At 43.4% G+C, this 24,662-nt stretch overlaps 2 protein-coding genes across 4 annotated transcripts in view; both read right to left on the bottom strand.

Moving 5' to 3' along the window:
- Positions 1-3,668, bottom strand: part of LOC308123951 (protein Dok-7-like) — a gene marked incomplete at both ends in the record, with an annotated part of 34,994 nt that extends 31,326 nt beyond the window's left edge. Inside the window, 3 exons of the mRNA XM_080486701.1 lie at positions 2,212-2,442; positions 3,435-3,480; positions 3,615-3,668. Coding sequence (XP_080342827.1) covers positions 2,212-2,442; positions 3,435-3,480; positions 3,615-3,668 — 331 coding nt within the window. The remainder of the gene's footprint in view (positions 1-2,211; positions 2,443-3,434; positions 3,481-3,614) is intronic.
- Positions 3,669-4,819: 1,151 nt separating this feature from the next.
- On the bottom strand, positions 4,820-24,497 carry hgfac (HGF activator). 3 transcript variants are annotated; one of them, XM_080486213.1, is made up of 14 exons: positions 24,078-24,497; positions 23,919-23,982; positions 22,393-22,486; positions 20,410-20,483; positions 20,221-20,334; positions 18,363-18,494; positions 16,578-16,688; positions 15,859-16,033; positions 13,343-13,440; positions 11,418-11,679; positions 7,495-7,634; positions 6,988-7,128; positions 6,513-6,655; positions 4,820-5,751 (listed from the first exon to the last, which is right to left on the bottom strand). In XM_080486213.1, exons 1-14 carry the CDS (start codon positions 24,141-24,143, stop codon positions 5,578-5,580), a joined length of 1,788 nt encoding a protein of 595 aa, XP_080342339.1. In that variant the 5' UTR covers positions 24,144-24,497; the 3' UTR covers positions 4,820-5,577. The 3 variants fall into 3 exon arrangements, with proteins under 3 accessions (XP_080342339.1, XP_080342338.1, XP_080342340.1); XM_080486212.1 differs by having other exon boundaries at positions 20,221-20,483; positions 24,078-24,404; XM_080486214.1 differs by lacking the exons at positions 13,343-13,440; positions 15,859-16,033 and having other exon boundaries at positions 20,221-20,483; positions 24,078-24,404.
- Positions 24,498-24,662: the final 165 nt, after the last annotated feature.

The raw sequence follows: 24,662 nt of genomic DNA, 5'->3' as shown, positions 1-24,662 counted from the left end.
CCCATTTGGTGCATAAAAACGGCAAAAGCAAACTTTTGTTTTTTTTTAATTTAGCAAATTTCTCAAATGTAGCGACAACACGACACTGAGACCCGAGCTGAGATACCAGGTGTCATGAAAGACAGAAAACAGGCATTAGCCCCACAACTATGCCGTCAAGGTGAGTTTTGTAAAAACACCCAGAATGCAACAGCTCCAGGAGAAGGTTTTTTTGGGGACATTTCACTGTATTTTGCACAAGAAAGTTTCATTAAAATTGGCTTTATGTTCAGATTATTGTCATTGTTGGTCGTAATTGTAAAAAATATAGACATTTCCATCTTGTATACTCTTTTTTATCGTTCCGGCCGACTCAATGTGAACTTATTTTGTCCGTGGCCCCTGAACTAAAACGATTTTGACAAGTCTGATGTCACGTGTCACAATAATATTTGACTTTCATGTACAGGAATGAGCAGTAACATTGAAAGTTGTGGTTGCAGCAATGGTCCGTGTACCGCTGTCGATCACACACAAGTTGGGAGTAAAACTTTACAAGAGATTTTCTCTTCTTCTTTTTTTTTATAAAAACCACAGTGTCCTCTCCCAAACATTACATCAGCATGGATTTGATTTCGTTCACAAATTAAAAGGAGAAGCAGCTGCACAGAGACTGAAGCCAGTGAGGCAAAGTGCAGATCAAGCAAACATCTGCGACGTTAATAAAAAAAAAGAGAAACTACAAATAGACGTGTATTAATTTTGTGTTTGTTTGTGGGTACGACTTCCAAGCAATGCAAAGCTAAAAAATAAATAAATAAAATAGATTAGGGTATCAATTAGGAGATATTGGCTGACCACAGCAGGTCTTCCGTCACGTCAGGAGAGATTCATGAGGTGTCGCACAAGATGAGAAAAAGCTCCGAGCAGCCAGACGCCGGCAGGTGTCATGTCTCCTCGCTGCGTGGCGCGAGGCCACACACACACACACACACACACACACGTTTATCTCTCGACACGCAGCCGTGCCCGGACAGACAGGAGGTGCACGCGAAGCTCAAACCAACATTTCAAGATAAACAAGCCCAAATTGGGCGGAACAACTGCGGAGCAATTTGTCTCCGTCTTCTTCTCTCTCCCATCACAGCTCCAACAACATCGTTTTTGTTAGCGCTTCAAAAAAAATTCAGCCGCCACCTGCCGAGCAGCCCCGACGCTATTAATAACTTCTATTTGTTCATGTAACTCACATAACAGTATACAGAGTGAGTTTACACACGTCGGTGGGGGGGGGGAGACATGTGCTAAAATCAGGAAATTTAAGGATATCTATACCAGCGACAAAGACAGTCAATCAGGGAAAAACTGTTTTAGGACAGAAGTGGTTATTACATCTGGAAATATGTATAAATGTCCTATTAAAGCAGCTATTGGGACCAATAACTAACCACTGTAGTGGATACAGGAGGACACTGCGGTCAGGTGACTTTCCCATTCATCCGCTGAACAACACAGGAGAATTATACAAATGATGCTTCACAAACAATCCAAAGTTACACCTCAAAGCAAGTTAATAAAGTTTTCTTTAAGCATAATGGCAAACTTTAATAGAAAACCCGTTTTTATTTGACGACAGAAGCTTTATTAACATCTGCTACGTCTGATGGTTGCTACTTCTACATTCAGGAAGCGATTCCCTCTTCACGAGGGCACAAGGTAACCCAATACAAACACTTCATTGCCCAAAATAATTGATAAAGTTCTGTATTTATTTCTCTGGCAACCTTCAGCTCTCACCCTCAAAGTTTGACTTCCTCGTAAAAAAAAAAAGAAGTAAAAGTTAGATTTTTGACAAAGTTTCTGTATTTTGCATAAAACTGTCCCAAATGTCAAACTCCATCAATTGACCAATGACACATACAAAGTTCAATCTTTTCACGCATCTATCAGAGAGAACGTACATGTTTTGAAATGTGAAACGTGGCAGGAGGAACTGTGGACCCACATTACTGAAAGTAAACCAGTAAACACAGAGTACAGAACAGATCCAGTGTCTCTGCTATGGACGATCTGACCAACTAAATTCTTAATTTTGAGTATAACTCGTCAGATTTGTGTGAGCACTTTTGGAATATCTGCACCTTAGTCCTTGTATGCACTGCGTATGCATTTGAAAGACAAGTGCTTATTCTCACTGAAGTTGTACAGTGAGAAGGGGTGTTTCCTCCTCACCTTCTCCGAGGCTGTACCGTAGACGGGCGTCCCACGCCTGCACGGCCTCTCGGCTGTCGAAGCCCAGCAGAGCGGTCTGATTCAGGCAGATGATGGCCAGAGTGTAGGCCACGCCCTCGTACCACTGTCCGGCTTCCAGGCCGCAGAGCTCCTCCAAAGTGACGCTCGCTCTCTCTTTGTTGCCCTGCACTTTCTCCGATTTGTCTTTGAACACGAGCAGCACGAGGCAATCTGGCAGAACGACGAGGCGAAATAAAAAACACACATTATTTAGTACCTTTTTTACAAAAAAAAGATGTATTTCTCTCCACAGAAGCCACATTCGTCAAACAATCAGCGTCTCCGGACGAAACAACATTCTGTGTGTGTGTGTGTGTGTGTGTGTGTGTGTGTGTCCTTCCACGTCTTAACACACATCAGTGAGGTATGAGGATGAGCCAGGGCAGCTGTGATAACACCAACATCAAAGATGTGAGGAACCTGAAGCAGTGGAGCATGTTGGGCTGAGCAGCCTCCCACACAAACACTACGTTTTCAGGAAGAGTACACACATCTTCGTAGCAAGATACAGAGGAAAGACAACTAATACATTGATTTAGAGAAACAAATACTTGTATTTGAAGTCCAGAACATGTATCAGTTGATGCATAAACAAACAGCAACAGAGAAAATCTAATGGTTTGGTGGCTGCAATGTCTGTCAATAAGGCTTCATATATTTATTCTTATTTATCAGTGCAATTGCGAGGTAAAGGGTTTTGGTAAAAAAAAAAAAAAAGTACTGAAGTCTGTATAGTAAGTACATATGCTTAAAAAAAGAAAAACCCAATACGCTGAGTCACTTTAAACTGAACGAAGTCGAATGAACAGGCAAAAGCTGAACCTGAAAGCGTTTTTATCTTCTTTACAATTCATCCATTAAGTCCCATAAATAGCAATAAATGCACCTCTTTTCAACGCAGTTCTTGGCATATCTTCACAAGTCCATAGATGAGCCCATTAAAAACAACACACACACACACACACACACACACACACACACACACAGGCGCAATACGGGGAAACACAAACAGGCCTCGTGAAGAACCAAACTAACAAACACACGCGGGACAACCGAACAAACCCAAAATGCGCACCGAACGTGCGTATTTACGCACCAAAGCCACAACTCCCCGTGGAGAGGTGTTCGGAATCTGCTCGGTAAAACGTCGAGGTTTCTTTTACCTGCTACTGGCGAGGGCTTGCGCAGAACCAGCCACCTAGTTTTCCACTGTGAAACAAAACACAACAAACTTTTTTTTTTTTAGGCACAGAGGGAGAAAAATGTAAATAAGTTGCAGAAGTGCAGCCATATCCGTCAGCAAATCATATGTGGGGGGAAAAAAACAACAACAAAAAAAACACCTTTTTCCCATCTCGGAGTCTGGCATATCCCTCCACGACAACAGAATCCGTCATCTTCAGTCATGGTTCCTGACAGCTGCAGAGTCGCTGCCTGAATGAGATGAGGGGTCACTTTCAAAATAGCTGCGCTGCCTGCGGCTTGTGGGGCGCAAACTCGCCCCCAGCGAGGAAGAAGGCACATGGAAAATGGCATGACGGCGTGTGTGTGTGTGTGTGTGTGTGTGTGTGTGTGTGTGTGCCACCTGGGCCATCTTGCTGCTACTGTAAGACACCATGATTAACGTACCATAAATACCACATTTCATCAGCACTATAGGACACGAAGAAATCTCAAAGAAGGTGCATATAAATAAGTATTGTTAGATCAATAGATTTCTTTTAAGTTGGGGGGGCAACAATTGCGTCACATCCCGCAGGAGCTGAGAAATTTAAGATTATAAGATTTGTATTGTAAGACTAAACAAATTTATTTAAACAACAGCGTTCAGACAGAAAGTGATTCACATTGCTTCGCAAGGAAATGTACTAAAATGGAAATTAAAAGACATGAAAAAAGGAGATTTTAAAAAAGTACAAACTTTATTACGAGCAAATGATAGTGTGTTTAATCCTGATTTAAAAGAAGTGAGTGTGTCAGCAGGACGTTTGTTCCACAGGTGAGCGTAGGTTTCATATTCAAAGCTTCAGAGACAAGAAGTCAGATTCTGAAGTAGGTTTTGAGGGTTTTTCTTTTTTTAAGCATATGTACTTTCTTTGATAGAATTAGTGGAGATTCCACTATGGGCCATTTTCATTAACTGTAAGTGTCAATCACCAACTAAACAGGCACAATACGTCATGAAAGTCCAACCTGAATGTTCTTAAAGAGGAAGTTTATAGAATCTGGCCTTTTTTCAATCACTTTAAGCCTTTCAAAATTGTGCCGTCCTCATTTTGCATAACGTCTCAGTTGAACTTTGAAGAGCCTTCTTATTAAGTTAAAACTAGTGATACTGAAGAGAACTGCCCACTATTAATGTTAACAGAGGGACATGAAGAAATCATATGAGTCCTTTGAATTAACTTCACTGACAAAAACAAGATAAAGAAATTAATACACAAACTGTTTGATATTTGTTTTACTTTAAGTGACAATCTGTGAAGAAAAGGGTGCACACGAGAGCATCAGGTTGTTTATAAAAGAAACTTGAACAAACAGCAGGAATGCAGGAAGTCGATGAAGGTGTGTTTTTTTATTGGACCATTTGCATAAGTTTGCTCTTTATGGAGAACAGGTGAGAAAGATGTAGTCCTGCGACCGTGGCAACATGATGAAATTAGCTTCTTCAGTTCATTACATACATTCACTAAACGCTAGACCTTCATTCTTGCTCATCCTTATCAAACGAGCCCATTCGCACACTTTATCTTGTTCTCTTTATTGGGTGTGGTGTATTATATTGGTGACTATTGGATAATTAAATGACAGAACACAATTAACAACTTTGCAACATTTCCTGACACTGGATTTAGATGAAAATCTCATAAATATATAGGGAACTATTGAAATAATGTGAGGATATCTTCATATGATTCTTAAATATGCAACATTTTAAACAACTGTGCAAACATATTTTGGGAATATTTTAGCAATATATTTTACATTAAGACCTTTGAAAAGCTCCTCAATAGACAAGAGGCCATAAGACGCAGGATCTTTGTGTGTAAATCTACTGCAAATACAAAACCTAAAGCACACTGACGTTAAGTCAAATCCTCCTGAAGACATGAGCGGACCACCAAATAGGAGCATTGAGTTCATTATCTGCAGCCGTCCTGAAGCGTTATCAAGTCATCAAAGGTTTATTCAGTCCCCCCCCAAAAAAACTTCACAGTTACAATTATAAACTATAAACCACAAATTAAAAATAAACTACAAAATCCTGCTATAAAACATCTGAGGAACTAAACTCCGGAGTCCCGCTCACGACGCCTTGGGTTTGCGTTTGATCTTTGAGTTGATCCAGTCGATATAATTCACCACTTTGGTGTAAACTCCGGGCTTGTCGGTGTGGCCGCAGCCATCCCCCCAGCTGATGATCCCATACAGGAAGCTGACGTCGCCTCTCGCACAAGCCAGCGGACCGCCGGAGTCGCCCTGCGGACACGCAAGGAGCAGAGACACACAAACACACGAATCAAAGCGGAGGCAGACAAACCGCTGAGTCACACACTTGAAACCCAATATATTACTAAAAACGGCACCGGTCCGTGGAGTAAACAGCCAACTGGGACATTTCATTTCAGGGGAATGAGTTTAGATATGTGAGTGAGGAGTCTCGGTGATGCACACTGAAACTTCCAGATCGAGATTCTCACTAACTTCCCCCAACTGTTGACTCGGGGGGGGGGGGGGGGGATCTCTGCTGCCAACTAAAGTGTTGTTCCATTAGTCTGACAGCTCAAGTCGGCTTTCGGACATCGACCCTCTCCTCAGCTGAGGCAGGAGAGCAGCAGATATTTTGGCTCCGGGAGTTTATTTAGTCCGTCGGTCAAAATGTCCGATTCTCCTGAGCAGTCTGGAGACTGGAGCAGCGGAGAACCAGCAAATCAAAGGTTAACGGAATTTCTGTAACAGATTTTGTAATATAGTACATGTATGACTCATTAAAAGCTCATCCAGCAAACACTTTATGAGTACAATGCTTTATTTATATCTGCAATAAAAAGTTCTCACACTTTTAAAGAGCACCCACTGCGTTTACTGTCACTATTTAATGTTTTATATGGTTGTCATCGATATATAGAATCATAAGCATGATTGAAATGTTTGTTAAAAGGGAGTAACATAAAGTCAGAAGATTAGATGGTGGCAGTATTATAATTGTAAAAAAAAAAAGAAAAGAAGAGTTTCCCCACCTGACACGCGTCCACACAGCCTTTCAGACCTGCACAAATCATGTCCGCCGTCACGTGGTTGCCGTAGACCTTCGGGTTCCGACAATCATCGTGATTGATTAATCGCACGCCGCCCTCCTGGAGGGTCGCGTACCTCTCCACCTCTGTGAAATGAAACACGTTTACATTGAGAGACAAAAAACTAACTATTTGGGGCCCGTGTGCACAGTTTCCTGTTTGTCATCCTAAGTCGCTGTATCAGTGGCTGGCTGTGACGAGTGTGATGCTGAAATCATCTCAGCCACACTAAACAGAACAGATTCCCTCTCCAAATGTCAAAGTGTTTTTATTACACGCACAGAAAATTAACAGAAAGTGAAATTTACTCGTCAGAGTTCATCTTCCCTCTACGATCGTTTCCAGTGTGCAACGTAAAAATGGCCGTTGTGATGGAGCCGTAATGGCAGGGCGACGCGGCGACGTCCCCGTCACTCACTCTCATGTCTGTGTCCCCAGCCGCTGATGGCGCAGCAGAAGTGGTCGGGGAAGGCGGTGCTTTTGTCCGGGAGACAGATGGGCCTGATGAACTGGGTTCTCCTGGCGCAGCGTCCGTCCTGCTTCTTCAGCTTGATGAGCACTGAGGAGCAGAAACAGCGGAAGGTTTGTGGAGCAAATGGTAGACTTGGAGACTCCGCTGCGTCGTGAAACGGCCACACCTGACCCCGTGTGTGTGTGTGTGTGTGTGTGTGTGTGTGTGTGTGGGTGTGTTTGAGGGGGGGGGGGGGGGGGGGGGGGGGCTCACACAGCTGTTTGGCGACGCACAGCTGTGCACACACAGTGAGGAGTGTGTGTGTGTGTGTGTGTGTGTGTTTCAGATCGAGGCCAGGAGGTCTCCAAGTTTATGTGAGTCATTAATGACATGATGCGCGCCTGTGTGTGCGTGTGTGTGTGTGTGTGTGTGTGTGTGTGTGTGTGTGTGTGTGTGTGTGTGTGTGGTGATTACCAATGTCGTGTAGCGTTGGATTGAACATGGAGAACTGTTTGGGAAAGATGTAGTCCTCCACTCCAAACGTCCGGCTGTTGGAGTCGGTGACGTTGAAGTGGTGCTGTCCGAGCACGATGCGGATCTGAGACTTGAGCGGACTGTGGACAGACGCAGAGACGCGTCAAAAACCGATCATACGCCACCGACTCACACCGGCTTCAACCACATTTCCCAAACAGAAACGTCGACAGGAACTCAGACATGAACCTCACCACAACATTTCTCTTGGCAGCGCCGTGAGCCGTCACTGGGAGGCTGCAGCAGTGATTGATGGGAAATAAGAGGAAAGAAAACAGGGAAGTGACATGGAGGAGAGGACAGGGCCAGCCAGATGGCGAGCAGGCTGAGCTTCACTCTCGTCATTGTGGTATTTGCTCTACACACAGGATCACTGGGTTATTGAAATGAAAAACATTTCATTGCGTCGGATTAGTTGCGGACTAAGTTGGGACGCTCCTCTGACTCGTCCCGGTGCGCGACCCTGGAGATGTCCATGTGTAGCAGTACCGTTCATTATGTTAGAATACGGGTACAGCGGAATGTTATAATAATAATAATAATAATCCATATATAGTGTAAAAGCTGACTCCGCTGTGTGTAAAGGTGCAGTATGAAATGATGCACCTTATTTTCACTACTTTCAGTTGCACTGACGCGGGTCTGAAGGCAGTAGAAGCAACGTTTGTTTACCATCTCCTGTACGGCACTTTGCAATTCTTGTTTGAAAAGTTCAATTTCACTTCACTTTCTAAATGTTAACAGGACATTTCAAAACATTCTGTATAGAAAAACCTATCATTCCTTAAGGCTCCATAAAGAAACCCAGAGTCTTCCTCCTGGACGCTCTCTCACTTTTAGACCTCGCCAGGACCATTTAAGACCAAACTGGACTCTTCCCAAAGCAGACGTGGAACCAAACTACTCTTGGGACTACTTGAATCACCTGTTTTCATCAAAACAAACACATTATATGAAAGAGACCCAGATTTCTCTGTAAGTTGATCCATTTAAATTACAGCAGGACCGTTTGGTCCATTTGCAGACTCCACATAAAACACAGGCCGATTGAAATGAAGCAGAATTTCTTTAAAGGGGACATATCATGCTAAATCCACTTTTTTAGCCCTTAAATGCATTTTGTTGTATATTTAGAGTGTTTAGAAGTACAGAAAAGTTCAAAGTAGTCTCTTCAGGTGCTCCGTTGATATCTTTATATTCTATTTTGGTCATATTTTGCGATCGGTTTCGATTTTTCTATTCTCTATTACGTTTTTTGAACAATGACGTCACAGTATTCTCAGCGGAACTGCCAAATTAGGACATCGACATTTCGAGCAATCCGCCATTTTTGTTTCTCGCTGCGATTTTGTAGTCCAACCGAAGTTACGAGAGGATAAGTGGAAATGTTCGGTTGTTGGATGTAGTAACCCACAAGCTTCGTTACACCGTCTCCCAGCATCAGAACCTTTTCGAAGTGCCTGGTTGAGTTTTATTTTTCACAGAAATGTACCCACATCTGTGGGTAAGGTCATTTTTGTGTGCGCGAATCACTTTAAGGACGACTGCTTCAGCAACCTCCGCCAGTATAAAGAAGGATTTGCCGAAAGACTTCGTCTGATTGAGCGGTCAGTTCCTTCTATCTATGGAGACGACGAACAGAGCACTTCGGTAAGCTGTATATAACGCTAAAAAGTGTGATGATAAGACGTCCCTGTCATTGTTTTGTTAGCATTAGCAGTTGCACCGTCTTCATATGTTAGCGCTGTGTGCTCGTTTTAGATTATAATGTAACTTCTGTGTTAAATAGTCGTTGTAATACAGGCAGTATTGTAGTAGTGGGCATGGATGGAGAAGTTAGTGTAAATATAGTAACACACCATTGCGTTACATCCATATGAAGACGTTGTTCTGTAGGTGCATCATCGTCATTTTCATCTCGCTCCGCCGGGTCCGACTCTGGCTCCAACATGTATGGCTGGATGGACAAATCTTCCGTTGTTGACATTTTGTAAATAATGTGTGAATATAAAGTTTCTGCGCCGCTAGATAATTGTATCTGTTCTATCAAACTACAAAGATGGCCGAACAGGGTGACGTTGAACCGAGTGTCACCTCTGCAACCTGGAGAGGAGGAGGGGTATGAAGTGTCTCATTTGCATTTGAAGAGACCGCCCCAAAACGAGTTGCTCTCAGAAGCGCATCAGAAAAGGGGTTGAAAAGGGGCCTGTGGAGCTATAATAATGAGGAATTCAGACCCAAGCATTGCAGTTTCGCGTTGTATAGACCACAACTGTATGATTTATATGTAAAAAGGAAGGATTTAAAAGCATGATATGTCTCCTTTAAGAGTTAAAACAATACATTTACAATCAAAACAGAATTTGGTTGCACAGCATGGTTTAAGGGCTACATTTGGTTTTGTGAAAGTGAAAACACCCACTTATACCAATTCATAGAAAGGACTGGTCCACTGTTTATTCACACCGGCGGGTTCCAGAACAAAATCTGCTGAAACGCTCCAATCTAATGGTTTAACGCTGCAGCTAAAGACCTCCGGATGGTGACAGATGCCTGCAGACTGACATCAGAGGGACGTGCATGCTTTTACATGTAAACAACATGAGACATTTTTAGGTGTTCTTCGAACCAGATTCTTGTCTAAATATAGCCCGTCGGTAAAGCTGCGATGCTGAGGCGGGTCAAAGCCTCTAAATCTCTTGGCTTCTGAGTAGTGGGGTGACCTGCTCTACAGCTGCGACGCCAACAGAAAACACTTTAGGGAATCTTAAACTGTCTGCTCGTGTTTTCTAAGAACTAATTATTTAGAAACCGCGCGCAGAAAAGTGAGGACATTGGATTATTTCTTTGTGTCCTTGGCCTTAAATCTTGGATTGTTTGTGTTTTAAGTGGTGACATGTATGTAGGAACATGTATTTGTAGCAGAGCGTGAAGGTTGACGCTTTTCTTTCGGGGCTGACCCTCGTTTGGAGTCACACCTACTCAAGGTCAGCCAAAGAACAGAACAGAACCCTGGTGGATCCGTCCCACAGCGGCGCGTAAACAGGCTGCTGTGGCTGTGGTCAATATGTATTGGTTGACAGGATGTCAGTCCATCGAGGGACGAACACTGACAGGCAGACACTCACATTCACACTTATGGACAGTTAAGGGGAGGGCGAAAGGATGAAATAGCTAAAACAATTCAAAAAATGAAATAATAGAGAAAACAATCGTCAAACTAATATGACTATACTTGGTAGTGTCGCTTTTTTCAGTAAAAGAAACATTTTTTTATAAAGAAGATAAAAATAAATAAATTGCTCGTACAGCTAAAACAGTTCCAACATTAGAAAACTCACAGTGGCTATAAATAGCTAAAGTGGCTATAAATAGCCCAGATACATAAACTCTGGCTAACGTGGGAAAATTCAAGCGAAAAAGTGTAAAAAAATCTCTAAAACTGTCAACAAAAACTCCTTTCAGCTATGGCACTTCCTTAAAGCAACCTGCAAATGTTCTTCTCAGATAATTAGCGATTTGTCCAGACAAATCTTTAAATGGTGGAAAATCTCTAAAATGGCCCTTCTGGTCATAAAGGTTGCAGAGTCACGAATGAGACTTAAATAGAAAATAAATATCCTGTCATTAGTCACTAATTCGGTTACATTGTTGAGTCAAACTGCTTTCAGTTGCTGACTGAACAGAATTAGAAAAGCCATAAAAATGTTTCTGATTTTCCTACTTTGGGAGTCTTCATGAAAACTGGTTTGGAGCCTGAAGTTAAAGAAAAAAAAAAAAAAAAAAAACTATCACAGAACTTTGAAAAGAAAAAAGCATTACTCCTGACATTGTGACACTGCTGAAGTGAAATCATTCCGTACTTGCGGAAGAAGCAGTGCGCTGCAGAGACGATCCAGCAGGAGGAGATCAGACTGCCGGCGCAGAAATCTGACTGTCCGATGTAGATGGCCGCCATCCACGGATGAGTCCCCGGCAGAGCCGAGTTTCCACCCAGTATCCGGCCCCGGGCAACCGACAGCCTCTTCTTGTGCTTGGTCCCACACGTCGGACCTTTACCCCGCTTGGAGGGTTTTTCTTTTCTCACAGGAGGCACGTTGAATGGATTGAACCTTCGAGCAGAAGCTGAAAAAAAAAAACCCCACAACAGAATAGTTATTTAAAAGCTTCGCAGCAGTTTTTCTCCGATAAACTAAACTTTGCCTACAGCTACAGAACAGCTAAACCAGGGGTCCACAACCTTTATGCTTTTGAGATTTTCCACCAAATAAAATGTGTGGCGCCTCAAGACATGTTAATTATCTGAAATGTAGAAAATAAATTTGCGGGTTGCAATTATGAAGTGCCATAGCTGCAATTTAATATATCCTTTATTAAATGTTCAGCTCTTGCAGCCTTTTTTTTTTTTTGATTTTTCCTCTTTTTTGCTTGGATTTTCACACTTTAGCCAGTTTATATAAGGGCTATTTTAGCTGCTTAAGCTATTTACAGCCACTATGAATTTACTAATAGTTAAAGCAGTTTGAGCTGGACTCGCATTTTTTTTCTAATTTAAAAAAATCTTTTTCCTTTTTCCTTTATTCTTTTTTCCACTTTTCCTTTTTTCTTTTACTGAAAATTTATAATTTTTTTCCCCCTTTTTTCTTTAATTTAGTTTTTCCTTTCTATTTTCTTTTTTCTTTTTCTTTATATTTTAAAATTTGGTATATTTTTTCAACTTTTCCATTTTTTTCCCTTTTTTCGATACTAGTCTATGCTTCTAGTTTTTATTAAATTTTTTGAGTAGTTTCAGCTATTTTATCCTTAATCTAGCTGTTCTATGTATCCTGACTATTTAAGCCGTTTTACTTCATTTGGCTTTTTTTTTCGTTTGGAGATTAGAAATTTGAAAATCAGTGTGGTATGCAAATAAAATAAAAAATAAAAAGAGAATGTTTATTTTATTCTCAAAGCTTCGCGGAGCTGCTTTTAGAGGAGCTGAAGAGCCACACGTGGCTGCAGTGCCGCAGGCTGCAGACCCCTGAGCTAAACCATCACCCACTACTATACTAGTTTTAAATACCTCTTCTGACATTTTTTGCTTTTGCTGCTGGTTGAAATCCCCCTGCAAGAAAGAAGCATTGATGTTTGGAGGGGGGGGGGGTCATGAGTCGAGGAGGTGCACGGCAGATGGGGAAAGTTTGTGAATTCTGTTCATACCCCAGGGCCTTGTGTCAGCCAGCCAACTAATCCCACTCAGCACATAAACATTTGGTTCCACCTGACATGACATGTTGATTCAGCGTGAGTCACGACTTCTTTACCCCCCCCCCCAGTATCCCATTGAGGTTTTCCCATGCCGAGCCAATCAACTTGGCTGAACACGACTTTCGAGTGCGGCGTGATTCAGCCGCATGTTCCAATCACTCCTGTCTGTATCGCCGGTGCTTGATTTGTAACTGAATGTGGAGGCATTTCTTGAGTGTCACTGATCAAATAATCAAGGCTGGGAGTGCAGATGATCTCAGACTTTTCACTGAAGCCTTTTACAAGGCCACGCTTAGTAAATACATTGAGAAAAGATTCATTTATGTAAACGACAAGAACAATAATAGGGATTTTGTGCAAGTAGAAACAACTAATGGGAGCTTAAAGGACGATTTAACCCCAGAATGGCACGTCGTCTCATGCCAACACAGTTCGTCATCGATAAAAACAACTAAATTGCGATGATCAAAAGTTCAATACAACAAGAAATACTAAGAACAACAACAACAACAAACTCCTTCCCTGTGGCCTGTGTACTCACACAGAGGCATCACACAGGACGGCACGTCACAGTACTCCCAGGAGATGGCGCTGTCATTTAGTGTGTAGCACCACGGCTTCTTGTCCCCATCTGGGTTTCTGCACACACACACACACACACACACACACACACACACACACACACACACACACACACACACACACACACACACACACACACACACACACACACACACACACACACACACACACACACACACACACACACAATGTACACAAGTAATGGATGCACCTACTTCATATAATGTAGTAACCAAAAGGTAGAACAAGGCTGCCATTTGCAAGATGATTTCTTTTCTTACTATTCACATTTAGTTGAGATTTACAATCTGCAATAAAACAACTTCTTTAGAGGTAAATCAGCATTAGGTGAACGGGATCCATCCCGGTCGGTGTGCGAGTCCCGACTCCCAGCGTGGAATCGTCTTTTCTTTGATGCCGGGGACATTTTGGGACACATACCAGTCGCTGCGGGGATCTCGTATGGCTGCACGGTCGCCATGGAAACAGCAACAGTTGGATGGAGGGTGCATGTGGCGGCGATAAGACCAGTTTCCTTTTTAATCGCTGACAGGTTGCATTCAACATGTGCTTCCTTAATACTCGCCGCGCTTTCGAGCCGTTTGAAGGCTCGTATACATAAGTCACGAGCGTCGGCACAGGACGCTCACAGATAAGGGGCAGCTGGCTTTTACGAGCAGAGGGTAACGACTTGGATCTTACAGCTTGAACGATAGAATTGAGAGAAATCTGGCTTTTGTGATGGGCCGGCTGTCACCGCAGCAAACAACAGGATTTTTATTATTAAGTTCTGGTGAACAGTTTCGCACGCAGCCTGAGAAATTTCATGTTTTGTCGTATTCGTGATGGCAAGTGCAGCATAAATATTATTAGTAGCCTAAGTACTGCAGGGTACTCTGATTCTCTAGTACTGAGTATCTCTGAGTTGATGATTGAGTTTTTAATGGGATTTGGTTCGAAAATGGGTTTGATAATGACGTTGCTCAGAAGTTTTGAAAGTGAAAGTGATCACACTCTTGGTTAAATTTTATCGTGTTTAATTTGTTGCATTCAATATAGTTTTTAGATTATTACATGCAGTTTACAAACTGTATGTTTCAGCATCTTGTGGAGGATTCCATTCATTCCTTTCCCTTTAAAAGCAACACAATTCTCCCAACAAGCCGAAGATTTACTGTTCAATAATACCACCGATGGTTTCTAAAGCTTTTATGTGTGTTTTAAATGACAGGCTGTATAATAACCTTTAAATGAATGTGCCGCAGAGTGTATGTGATGAAAATGTCAATATTGAAAATGACTATAATCTCAACAAAAAGCCGATTTTAATGAAACTTTCTGGTGCATTTCACTGCAAAATAATGTCTAAAAAAACTTCCCCTATCGTTGTCGCATTCTGAGTGTTTTATTGCATTTCAGTATTTTCTATAATCTTTTCAGTTTTGTTTTGTTTTATTCAATAATATTTTAGGTTATGCGAAGAGGAAACAAAAGTCAAATGTTTAGAGCATTTTCTCTGCACATCACCAACTTTGACAACATTTCAAGCTGTTCGTCTTTCATACAGAACATCAAACATCACACAGATTTTTCTCTCATTTCATACCCATCAGTGTTGGTACCAACTCAATAATGACCGCGACAACGTTGCGCAGGACAGACTCACTGGCGCCCACAGCAGACATGTTGTCTTTCACACATACGGTATCTGAACCAAAACAAGTTTTCCCAAAACTAATATTTTCCGTCATCATCTTTCCAGTTGAAGATTTCGTAATAAAACCCAATGTAGAGAAAGTGTTTTTCATGCAATTTGAAAAGCCAGTAGATAAATGTCACTGCTACGGGAACTGAGGTTGATGTTAAGTATGTAATTCCTGCAAGACACTGAGGGCGTGTTCACATTCCCCTGTTTGATCCGGACCAGAGTTTTCTTCAGGGAAAAACTGCTTTGTTTTGGCGACGTCGACACGGCCACCAACTCTAGCAGGCGGGGTGAGAAGATGTGACGTAGTGTGCAATGCATTCTGGGTAGTACACAAACAAAGCTAACCGTGCAAATCAGAAGAAGCAGACGAGGAGTAGAGAGGAAGAAGTAGAGAGAAAGGTGCTTATTGTCTGAAGACTCTATATCGCGGTTGTTTGTGGCTACTTATTAACCACGAGCTAATTAGCCTAGTCACCCGCAGGCGAATGTGGCGGAACTTCAGGTTTCGGTCTGGACCAATCAATGAGCCGTGTTTCTTCTTTACTTCCTCTCTGGTTCAGCGTTTGTTTGAGGCGACAGCACCCCCAAACCAGCAGCTGGTGCAACTGTGTGACATTTTGATCCGGTTTGATCCGGTCTCAATAGTGAATGTGAATGCCACCCGAATCCAAATGACGCGGTGAAAAATGTGCTGAAGCAGCTGTTTGGTAGGATGTTTGAAGCGTGCGCACACACACAAACAAACACACACACACACACACACACACCTGCAGTAGGCATGCTCCCCGAGGCCTCTCAGCGGCGAGGCAGCCACCGTGCCCACGTGGAGCTCATCAAACAGCAGGTCGGAGTTCCACGACAGACAGCGGGCGCCGGACTCCGCGGTGCCCACCACCCCTCTGTAACCTGTCCCCCTGCTGTTATAGCACTCTGCCTCTGGCTCTGCGCATGCACATACCACACACAGACACACACACACACACACACACACACACACACACACACACACACACACACACACACACACACACACACACAAACACACACACACACACACACACACACAAAAGTTTTCTTGTTTCCACACGATACAATCAAGAAATGTCAGCGTGCTGATGAATATCTACATGATGACACATCTCTTTTCTCGCTTTTCTTTTCTGTACTCAGCTGGAACGCGTCTTTGAAAGAACCCCCCCCCCCCCCCCCCCCCCCCCCCCCCCCCCGTGTGCATTAATGACACACTCGCAGCCGCTGAACGCAGGCTGAGCAGCTCGCTCATGTCTTCACCTGCTACCGCCGCCGTCACACGCATAAGCATGCACTGTATAGACACGCACTTATGATAAACACCCAAAGAGGGGAGGCGCTGAGAACACAGTGTTTCAAGCAAACCGCTGTATTTAAACTTCAGCCAGTGCTTCATATGATCTTAAATTGCTGCACTTTACCCAGAGGAACATGTCAAATGTATGACAACGCTTACCAAAGTTACAGTACGGTCCGCTGTAGCCGCCTCTGCAGTGGCACACGGCCTTGCCGGTAGACGTGATGAGTCGACACGTTCCTTCATTTCTACACGGGTTTGTACGGCACACTGAAGACATGAGAGGCCACACACACACACACACACACACACACACACACACACACACACACACACACACACACACACACACACACACACAGACAGATAGATGAGCATTATTTCAAAAGCTTAGCTTCTACCATCGACTATTACGTGTTAAACCTGCAGAAACAAACTTGTAAGTTGCACAGTTGACACCTGTAAAGGTAAGATGATCAACTGTCTATTTCATGTCTTATACATAAATAACTATTGTTTCCACCAACCATGACAGTGGACTTTTTTAAGGGTTTGTGTTTTTATTTTTGTTTTATTTGTAGAATATCTAGAACATACGGTTGGGGATGATACCAGAGAGTCAGTTTTGTTTGACGTTGGGATAAATCTGAGTGATTTTATGGCCGTTTTTATCTTCTCTCAGACCTGGCAACCCTCCCTCCGAGCCCCAGACTCCACCTTCTTCACATCTTTCAGCTCATTCTGAAGCATCACAATAGTACAAATCTGTCTCTCCGTTGGCTCGCTCTCACTGCTTATATTAGTTTTCCGCAGCAAGCAGCTGGTTTGTGGCGAAAGGAGCTCTGCAACATGTCGAGCAACCAAAGATAAACAGAGTTTGTGACTTGCTGGGTAACAGCAAACAAGCATCATGGCCTGGAGTCGTTCATTCATTTCTTTTTTTTTTTTTTTGTGCTCGACAAGCAAAAAATATACAACGTTCTGTCAAAATATTGCTGAATGCAAATCCCTGCTATTGTAATCTTATAGGAACACATCTGCAGCTTGTAGGGAGTATGATATAGTTACCTCCAACTGAACTTCATCAGATTCGTACAGATTGTGAATTTACTGCCATCCGTCCAAAAAGCGACTGTCTGCATGTGTTTGATGTTTTCTTGAACAAATTCAACTTTAATTCATTGACTAAATGCAGGAAAAAGCACATTATGAACACTAACATACAAGTAAGTAATGCCAAATCTGAAAAATATGTCTGGACAGCGCGGCGGCACATCTGTATTAGGATTGTGCCTCAACACAAAATACTTTGGCAGGTGAGTTCACGCACAGAAAGCCAAGTTCCTCGGCCGGAAAGTTCAAGAAGGACCTCAATTATTGTCCAGTTTCAGCTAAAACATAAAGGAAAACCTGCAGTTTCTTTCTCCCGCGACACATAAGATAAGAGGCCGCTGGCATGACAAAACAGTTTCAGTTGACGGAGCATGAAAGCGCCTCGCTCTCGCCTGTTAAAGGCCCACTAACACCCCTCCCCATCACTGACATGAAAGCACCTTATGGACCCATGGGGTGTTTCCTAAAACGCTATTCCTGAGTCACAGTGAGTCATATAATCTTTCTTTTCTTCCAGTTACTCCTGTAACTATGGAGCCGCGATCAAAGAAAGGGCAGGGCCCGCCTTTCATATCTCCTGCGAGGCGGTGATTTTGGAGGGAGAGAAAAAAAAGAAGAAAGAAAAAAGAAAAGAAAAGGGAGGAGACCTGATACTTGTGCTTTTTGAAGCATGAAATGAAGCCGTGAAATAAAAAAAAAGAATAAAAAAAACAGTACATGTTTCCTCAGGTCACGTCTTTCATATTGAGACTGAGACTTTGCTCATATTAGCAGCGGTTGAAATCCAGTATCAGTCCCGTCATCCCAACAAAAGCAGAAAGCGCGTCTTACCTGTGTAGCGGACTCTTTCACACTTGATTTCCCCCGCCGCACATGTGCACTGCTCCACATTACGCAGGTGAATCCGTCCCCAAGACTCTCCGGTGTCATAATAGCGCAGGTGTACGGTTTCGTGGCACCTCTCTGCAGAGCCCCGGCGCGGCGGCACATGAAAGGCAACGGTTTGTAACGTGAGAGGAGATTGAAGCGCTCAATGGGGCGCACGGAGCGCGTCGTTTTGATGGCTGGAGCTGCACCAGACGCAAACCATCTTCCCCTCCGTGTCTTTTTTTCCATGTTTGGTTGTTTACCGTTCAATGGCTTTCAAAGCAAAGTGATTTAGACACCGCGTGTGAGGAGTGGGTGTCATTTAAAACCGCAGTTCAACCAAACTAAATGAACTAATCCAAACGACTTCGGTTTATCGGTGAAAGAGGCGAGACGTGTTTTAAAGTTAAAGTCAACAAGTTGATTTTCTCAAATTGAAGGGAATAAGACGTGGTTGTGGGGATTGTCAAGACAACCTATAATGACATCTCATAGATGTGTAGATATAGTAGTGCCTGGTCCTTTGCTTTAGCAGAGCATCTTCTATTCCCGTGACACATTTATGTTAAAACATTTGGAAAAATGTGCTTGTACAGCTGCACTGTACGCAGAAATCTACAGCAAGCCACAGCATCTACATTTAAACCTACAGTCAATGAACCAGCGTGTCAAATGTAATGTACTTTTTCTGTAAATAACACATTGCATTATGGGAAGTAGTACTTAATAATATATATATCATAAGCGCAGATACTTTTTAAAAACTTGGAAATATGTGTGATTTTGGGGAAGTTTTACACACGTTTGTAAAAAATCTGATCATATACTAATTAGTTGATGGTGTCTTTCTGCTGTTTTTGAAGAATATAACTTTCAATAGGGTTTAAGATTTGAAATTAGCCTGTTGATGTCGGTGAACTGATGCAAGAAAGAGGAGCAGATTCAGCTTTCAATTCATTCAGGAGAAACATCATTCAGGTTTTTACTCTTCGGCACTGCAAGCACACTTTAAAGAAGTGGTGTCAAACACGTTTTAGTAGAGTGGGCCGGAAAGGTAAAGTAGTGCCTAAAGTCTCCTAGAGCTGTTGCATTATGGGTGTTTTTACAAACTCACCCTGACAACACAGCTTTGAGCCTCTGGCAGGCAGGTTTGGGCCCACTGGTTTAACGTTTGACACCTCTGGATTAAAATTAGAAGGTTAATATGGCACTATTTAACCGGTCGGGCCCTTTCAAGATGAAATTAATCTGTATGTGGCCCCTGAAGTTTAAAATGTTTCAGTAAGAAAAGTGCCGGTCTGGTCATGATCATGTTTTGTTTTTTCATGAGCACATTGTGTTCCGACTGCTGTATTGTGTTTCTCCTTTCTCCCTGTCCCTTCGTGTTTTGGTTTTCCTCTCCCCATCTTGTGCATCATTGTTTTGGTAACGAGCCTTTCAGTTTCCTGCCAGCTCGTCTTCTTGCTTTCATAAAGTCGTTCCCAGTCTGTCGTTTCCCTTGTTTCAGCCCCTCTGTCTTTGTCAATTCTCTTTGTGTGTGTGTGTGTGTGTGTGTGAGTCTGGACCGTTTCCTTGACCTTTAATTGTGGAATGAAGATTTTTCTTGCATCATTCCTGCTTTTGTTGAAGCATTAAATTAGTTTCTTGTGCTACATAATCGAACCAGTTTTAAAGGAAATGACTGTAGAGTGTTTCTGCTGTGATGGTCTGGTGTCCTGTTCAGGGGGTTGGGTTGGACCAATCAGTACGGAAGATGCTCGGATGGAGGATTAACGGCACAAAAAAACTGAAAATCAACACGCAAATAGAAAATTCTACTCACTCTGCTGGCACAGTCTCCCGCCGAAGGTCTCGGGACAGACGCACTCGAAGGAGCGGCTGTTGGGGATCGGCTTGCACGTCCCTCCGTTCTCACACGGACTCGCCTGACACGGATCTGTCACACAACCCAACAGAGTCAACAGCCGACTCAAAAACCACAATCGGAGGGAGAGGAAGAGGCAGCGCTCACCGTCTGTCTGCGTCTCCTCCGGGACACAGTAGCCCCACTTCCTGTCCCGGTCGAAATTATGTGTGAGGGAGCACCTGCGGAAGAGAAGCAGAAACATCCAGCAGGGTTACCCTTGAAATACAGCAGAGTTTCATCCATTTTGAAACTGAACACACCGATTATTATCATTATCGCGTCAAAATATAATAATACCTCTAATTTGTGTTGGAGGAATTGTGCACTGCTTTTAATAGCAAGGGAAGTAACAGTAACCTCAAACACCCGACATCATGCAATGGAGAGAGAGAGAGTTATTGTTAGTTCTTATAATTCCAGCGTGGTACAGTGATAGGATGCCACCTGTGCAATAAGTCCAGCCAGGAAATTCCCGTGCTCCTAAGTATTCCACAATCAACTAAGCGGAGGTGATTAAGAACAACTGCAAGTCAGCCATGAAGTGGTCGGCCATGAAAAGTCAGTGTGAGTTCAGCAGATACTGAGGCGTGTGCGGAGGTCTCGCTGACTTTCTGCAGCGTCAACGCAGACCGCCAAACTTCACCTTCCAAGTTTAATGTTTGGTGGAGGCGGGGGTTATGGTGTGAGCTGGTTTTTGGGGGGGGGGGATTGGACTCGGCCTCTTAGTTCCAGCGAAAGGAACACTTTGGACAATTCCATGCTCCAAACCTTGTGGAAACAGTTTGGAGCTTGTCCCTTCCTGCTCCAACATGACTGTGAACCAGTGCACAAAGTAAGCTCCATAAAGACATGGACGGTCCAGTTTGACTGTCCCGCACAGTCCTGACTTCAACCCGATAGAAAACCTTTAGAGCCGAGACTGCGAGCCAGGACACACACGGTCAAAAGATCCCATAAACACACTCCCGACACCTTGTGGAAAGCCTTCCTAGAAGAGTTGAAGCTGTTACAGCTGCAAAGAGTAAACCCCACATCATATTACATCCTGTTTAAGAATGGGATGCCACGCAAGTTCCTATGAAGGCAGGCGAGCGAATACCTGTATATACGCTGTATATTGGTATTGTAACCTGGCACAGGTGGAAGATGTGTGAAACACAGAAACAAGCCAGAACAGAGAAGCCCTCAATAACCTTTCCCTCGCCGGTCCTCCACACCACCTCTGTCAATCATACACGGATTTCGCCAACGTCTCATCCGCATTCCGCGGTGCCGCTCACCTGACTGACGGCGGGCCGGCGAGCACGCCGCGGGAACACGTGGGGTCGTGTTGCAGGAACTTGACGTGTAGGTGGACCCGAGCTGTTGGCCCATATATAATTACATACACGTTGCTCCGACTTGCTGGCATCCACCCTTCCTGTCTCCAGTCCAAGTAATCATGACTGAAAGAGCCCTTCAGCAAGTCTTGTGTTGTTTCTTTTGGTTTTGTTTTTTTTTCCAAAATAATAAAAAGGAGATTTGGTTGCTGTGTCACAATCTGAGGTAATAAAAAAAATAATAAAAGCTGCGGCGTGATGGTTTTACTGTGGCAGCTGTTCATACAGCCCCGAGGATAAACCGCGCCAAGCAGTCGATGTGACGTAAAGCGCAGCTGTAGATTTAGAGGCAGTTTGTACATCTTATCTCGTGTGTCTCTGCGGAAACGGCCGCGAACGATAAAACCATCACGGGGCGAGTTTATTAAACCCTCTTACTTCGTTACCTCATTCAAATGCGTGTCGGGATGGCACTGTGGCGTGAATCCCTCATCACTGAACGCTGTAATTAGGTGCGACGACACACCTCACTTACTCTGGATTCATCCGCCCTGATGTTGCCGCCTCGCATGATGGAATTTTTTTTAAATTTTTTTACATTTTTGGAAGATTACGCCAGAAGCACATGATGACGAGGTGTGCAAGGTGACGTACAGACGCACTGTGGCGCTTCTTGCGTCATTATCTGACGTTCGATTACACACACAATAGCGACTGTGTTTGCGTAACCAAAACACTGAACGAGACGCGCCGGCTAATGAGGACTCACCACGGTCGAGGGGACAGGACGGTGATGCAGTGATGATGAATCCTTCCACCCTGACGGAACGGGAACTTACACTCTCGGCCCGTCGTGGTGAGAACTGGCAGGAGAAGAGAACGTCGTCGCCATTCGACAGAAGAAAACAGACACTCCTTGTCAGTTTAGATTTGGCAGTAAAGATTTGAGTGTACTTGTTAGGTACACTGGGTTATTTACTGATATAACCTTGCTTGAAGGCCGAATACAGAAAAATATACAAACAGCAAGGTGCATTCAATAAGGCGTAATACATTGAAAAATATTTTCAATTGGAAAATAGACGATAGGCCAGACGTCTTCAACCTTTTATGACCAAAACAGCCATTTTTAGTGAATTTCCACCACAACACGTTTAACTGGAGCCGTGAAACACGTTTAAAACGAGGCAAACTCCGATTGTGAAGTATCATATATAGTTTTGATACACACCCACAAAAAAACTCTCTATTCTGTTGCATTCATGAAGATTCAATTACAATTCTGCATAGTGAACATTTCATTACAGTTGACTTGCTTTCTACCTGAATTTAGTGGTTTCACTCTTTATCAGCATTTTTTTTACAAACTATTTTGACATTTTAGCTGTTTTAACAATTTGGGCTTTTTTTTTTTAAGAAATTTTGCAAATTGTTTTCCAATTTCTTGTGTTTTTAGCTATTTTTTCCCCATATTTTACTTGTACTTACATTTAAATCCCCTTTTCAGCCAAGAGTTAAGAGCCCCTTTGAAAATGACCCTGGTATGTAAACTTAATAAAAAAAAAAAGATAAATGTATATTTTTACACTTGGGGCTCCAGAACCATAGGCCATAAATCTGGCTTAGACGTATGCAAACGTGCTTGATAAGTTACAGCCACACACAAATGATCTCAACCGCCATACAAGAAGCTCACACACCACGAGGAATCAAACTGTAAACACTGACAACTGCTGCCAGCTTGTGTCAAAGTGTGTGTGACAGTCAGTGATCACTGTGATGGGCTGGTGACTTCCAAAGTGGAAGATGTGACGAATAAAACAGAGTTTGAATCCTCCTACTTGAACAGTTGACAGGAATTTGGATGAGTGGGGGGGATGGAGGCTGTTTTCATGAGATACACAAGAGTTTGTGTCTCCTTTGAGAGGGCAGACGGGAGACGTGAAGTGAGTGGGGTCCTCACAAATACAGCTGGCCTTGTTTTGTAGAGGCAGCCTGTGTTAACAGGACAAGTACCGCTGGAGGAAAAAAAGAAATCAGCGTAGCAGTAGGACATAAAGATCCCCGAGATGAGACGTTACTTTAACCTCCTCTGGCCTTGCTCACCTGGTGGGGAAGAAACAAAACAGGCACCACCAAACCACCAGTGAACATGATGAGTCGCGAAAAGCGTCTCATTACGCACCGCAACATCCTCCACAGCCACTCCAGCTGAATTCCACCCTCCCTCCCTGGCTCCCATCGACATTAAACACAGGAATGAAGTTTTAAAAAAAAAAAAAAAAAAAAACCCACCTTTCTGGCTCTCCTCGTGCGGCTCCTCGGTGGCCGCCGCTTCTCTTCTGCGTAATGACGCGCGCTGCAATCAAGTGAGAAAACTTCCATCAGAGTTGGCTCACTTTTTACGCACGCACAACAGCGCACAGAGATGAGGAGGGGATGGGTAAAACTCACCGTCTCTGCACTGAAAACACATGACAGAAGGAGAAAAACGATGAATGTCATCTTGACAGCGCGCATCTGTTGATCCGCAGAAAGGTATTTCCTGAACTCTGGAGACGGGGTCCGCGCGCCTGGCTGTCACGTTATATCTGTCACTTTCAGAGTACTGAGTCCGCTTTTGGTCATAGGAAACGTGGGAAACCCTGCAAGTGTTATCCTGTCCCTCACAATTTGGAGCTGTATTGAGTAAACCCGTTGCGTCATTAGGCTTGTCTCAGTCGGAGGAGGCATCAGATCCAGCCTGGTGTTCCCTCTGCACCTTCTTCAGACGCCCACGGTTCATCATCAAGGGAGAGGAGAAAAAAAAAGAAAAAACTTTCCAGGGTAAAGTCGGACATGCATGTAAGAGTTACTTGAAACAGCTCGCTCTATGCAGGGACCGTCAATAAAGTACTGAACTGAAAGAGTTTCTGGTTCTGGACCGGCCCACTTTGTCCATGTTGGGGGTGGAAAGGCAAGTAACTATGGACTTAATATGACTTCGTATCTCAAAATTATGACTTAACATGGGGTTTGGTTGTTGTTGTTTTTCTTTTT

Source organism: Lipophrys pholis (assembly GCF_963383615.2).
Source record: "Lipophrys pholis genome assembly, chromosome: 18".
NCBI lineage: Eukaryota > Metazoa > Chordata > Actinopteri > Blenniiformes > Blenniidae > Lipophrys > Lipophrys pholis.
Note: the sequence above shows the minus strand (reverse complement) of the source record. Positions and strands in the feature narration are given on the sequence as shown.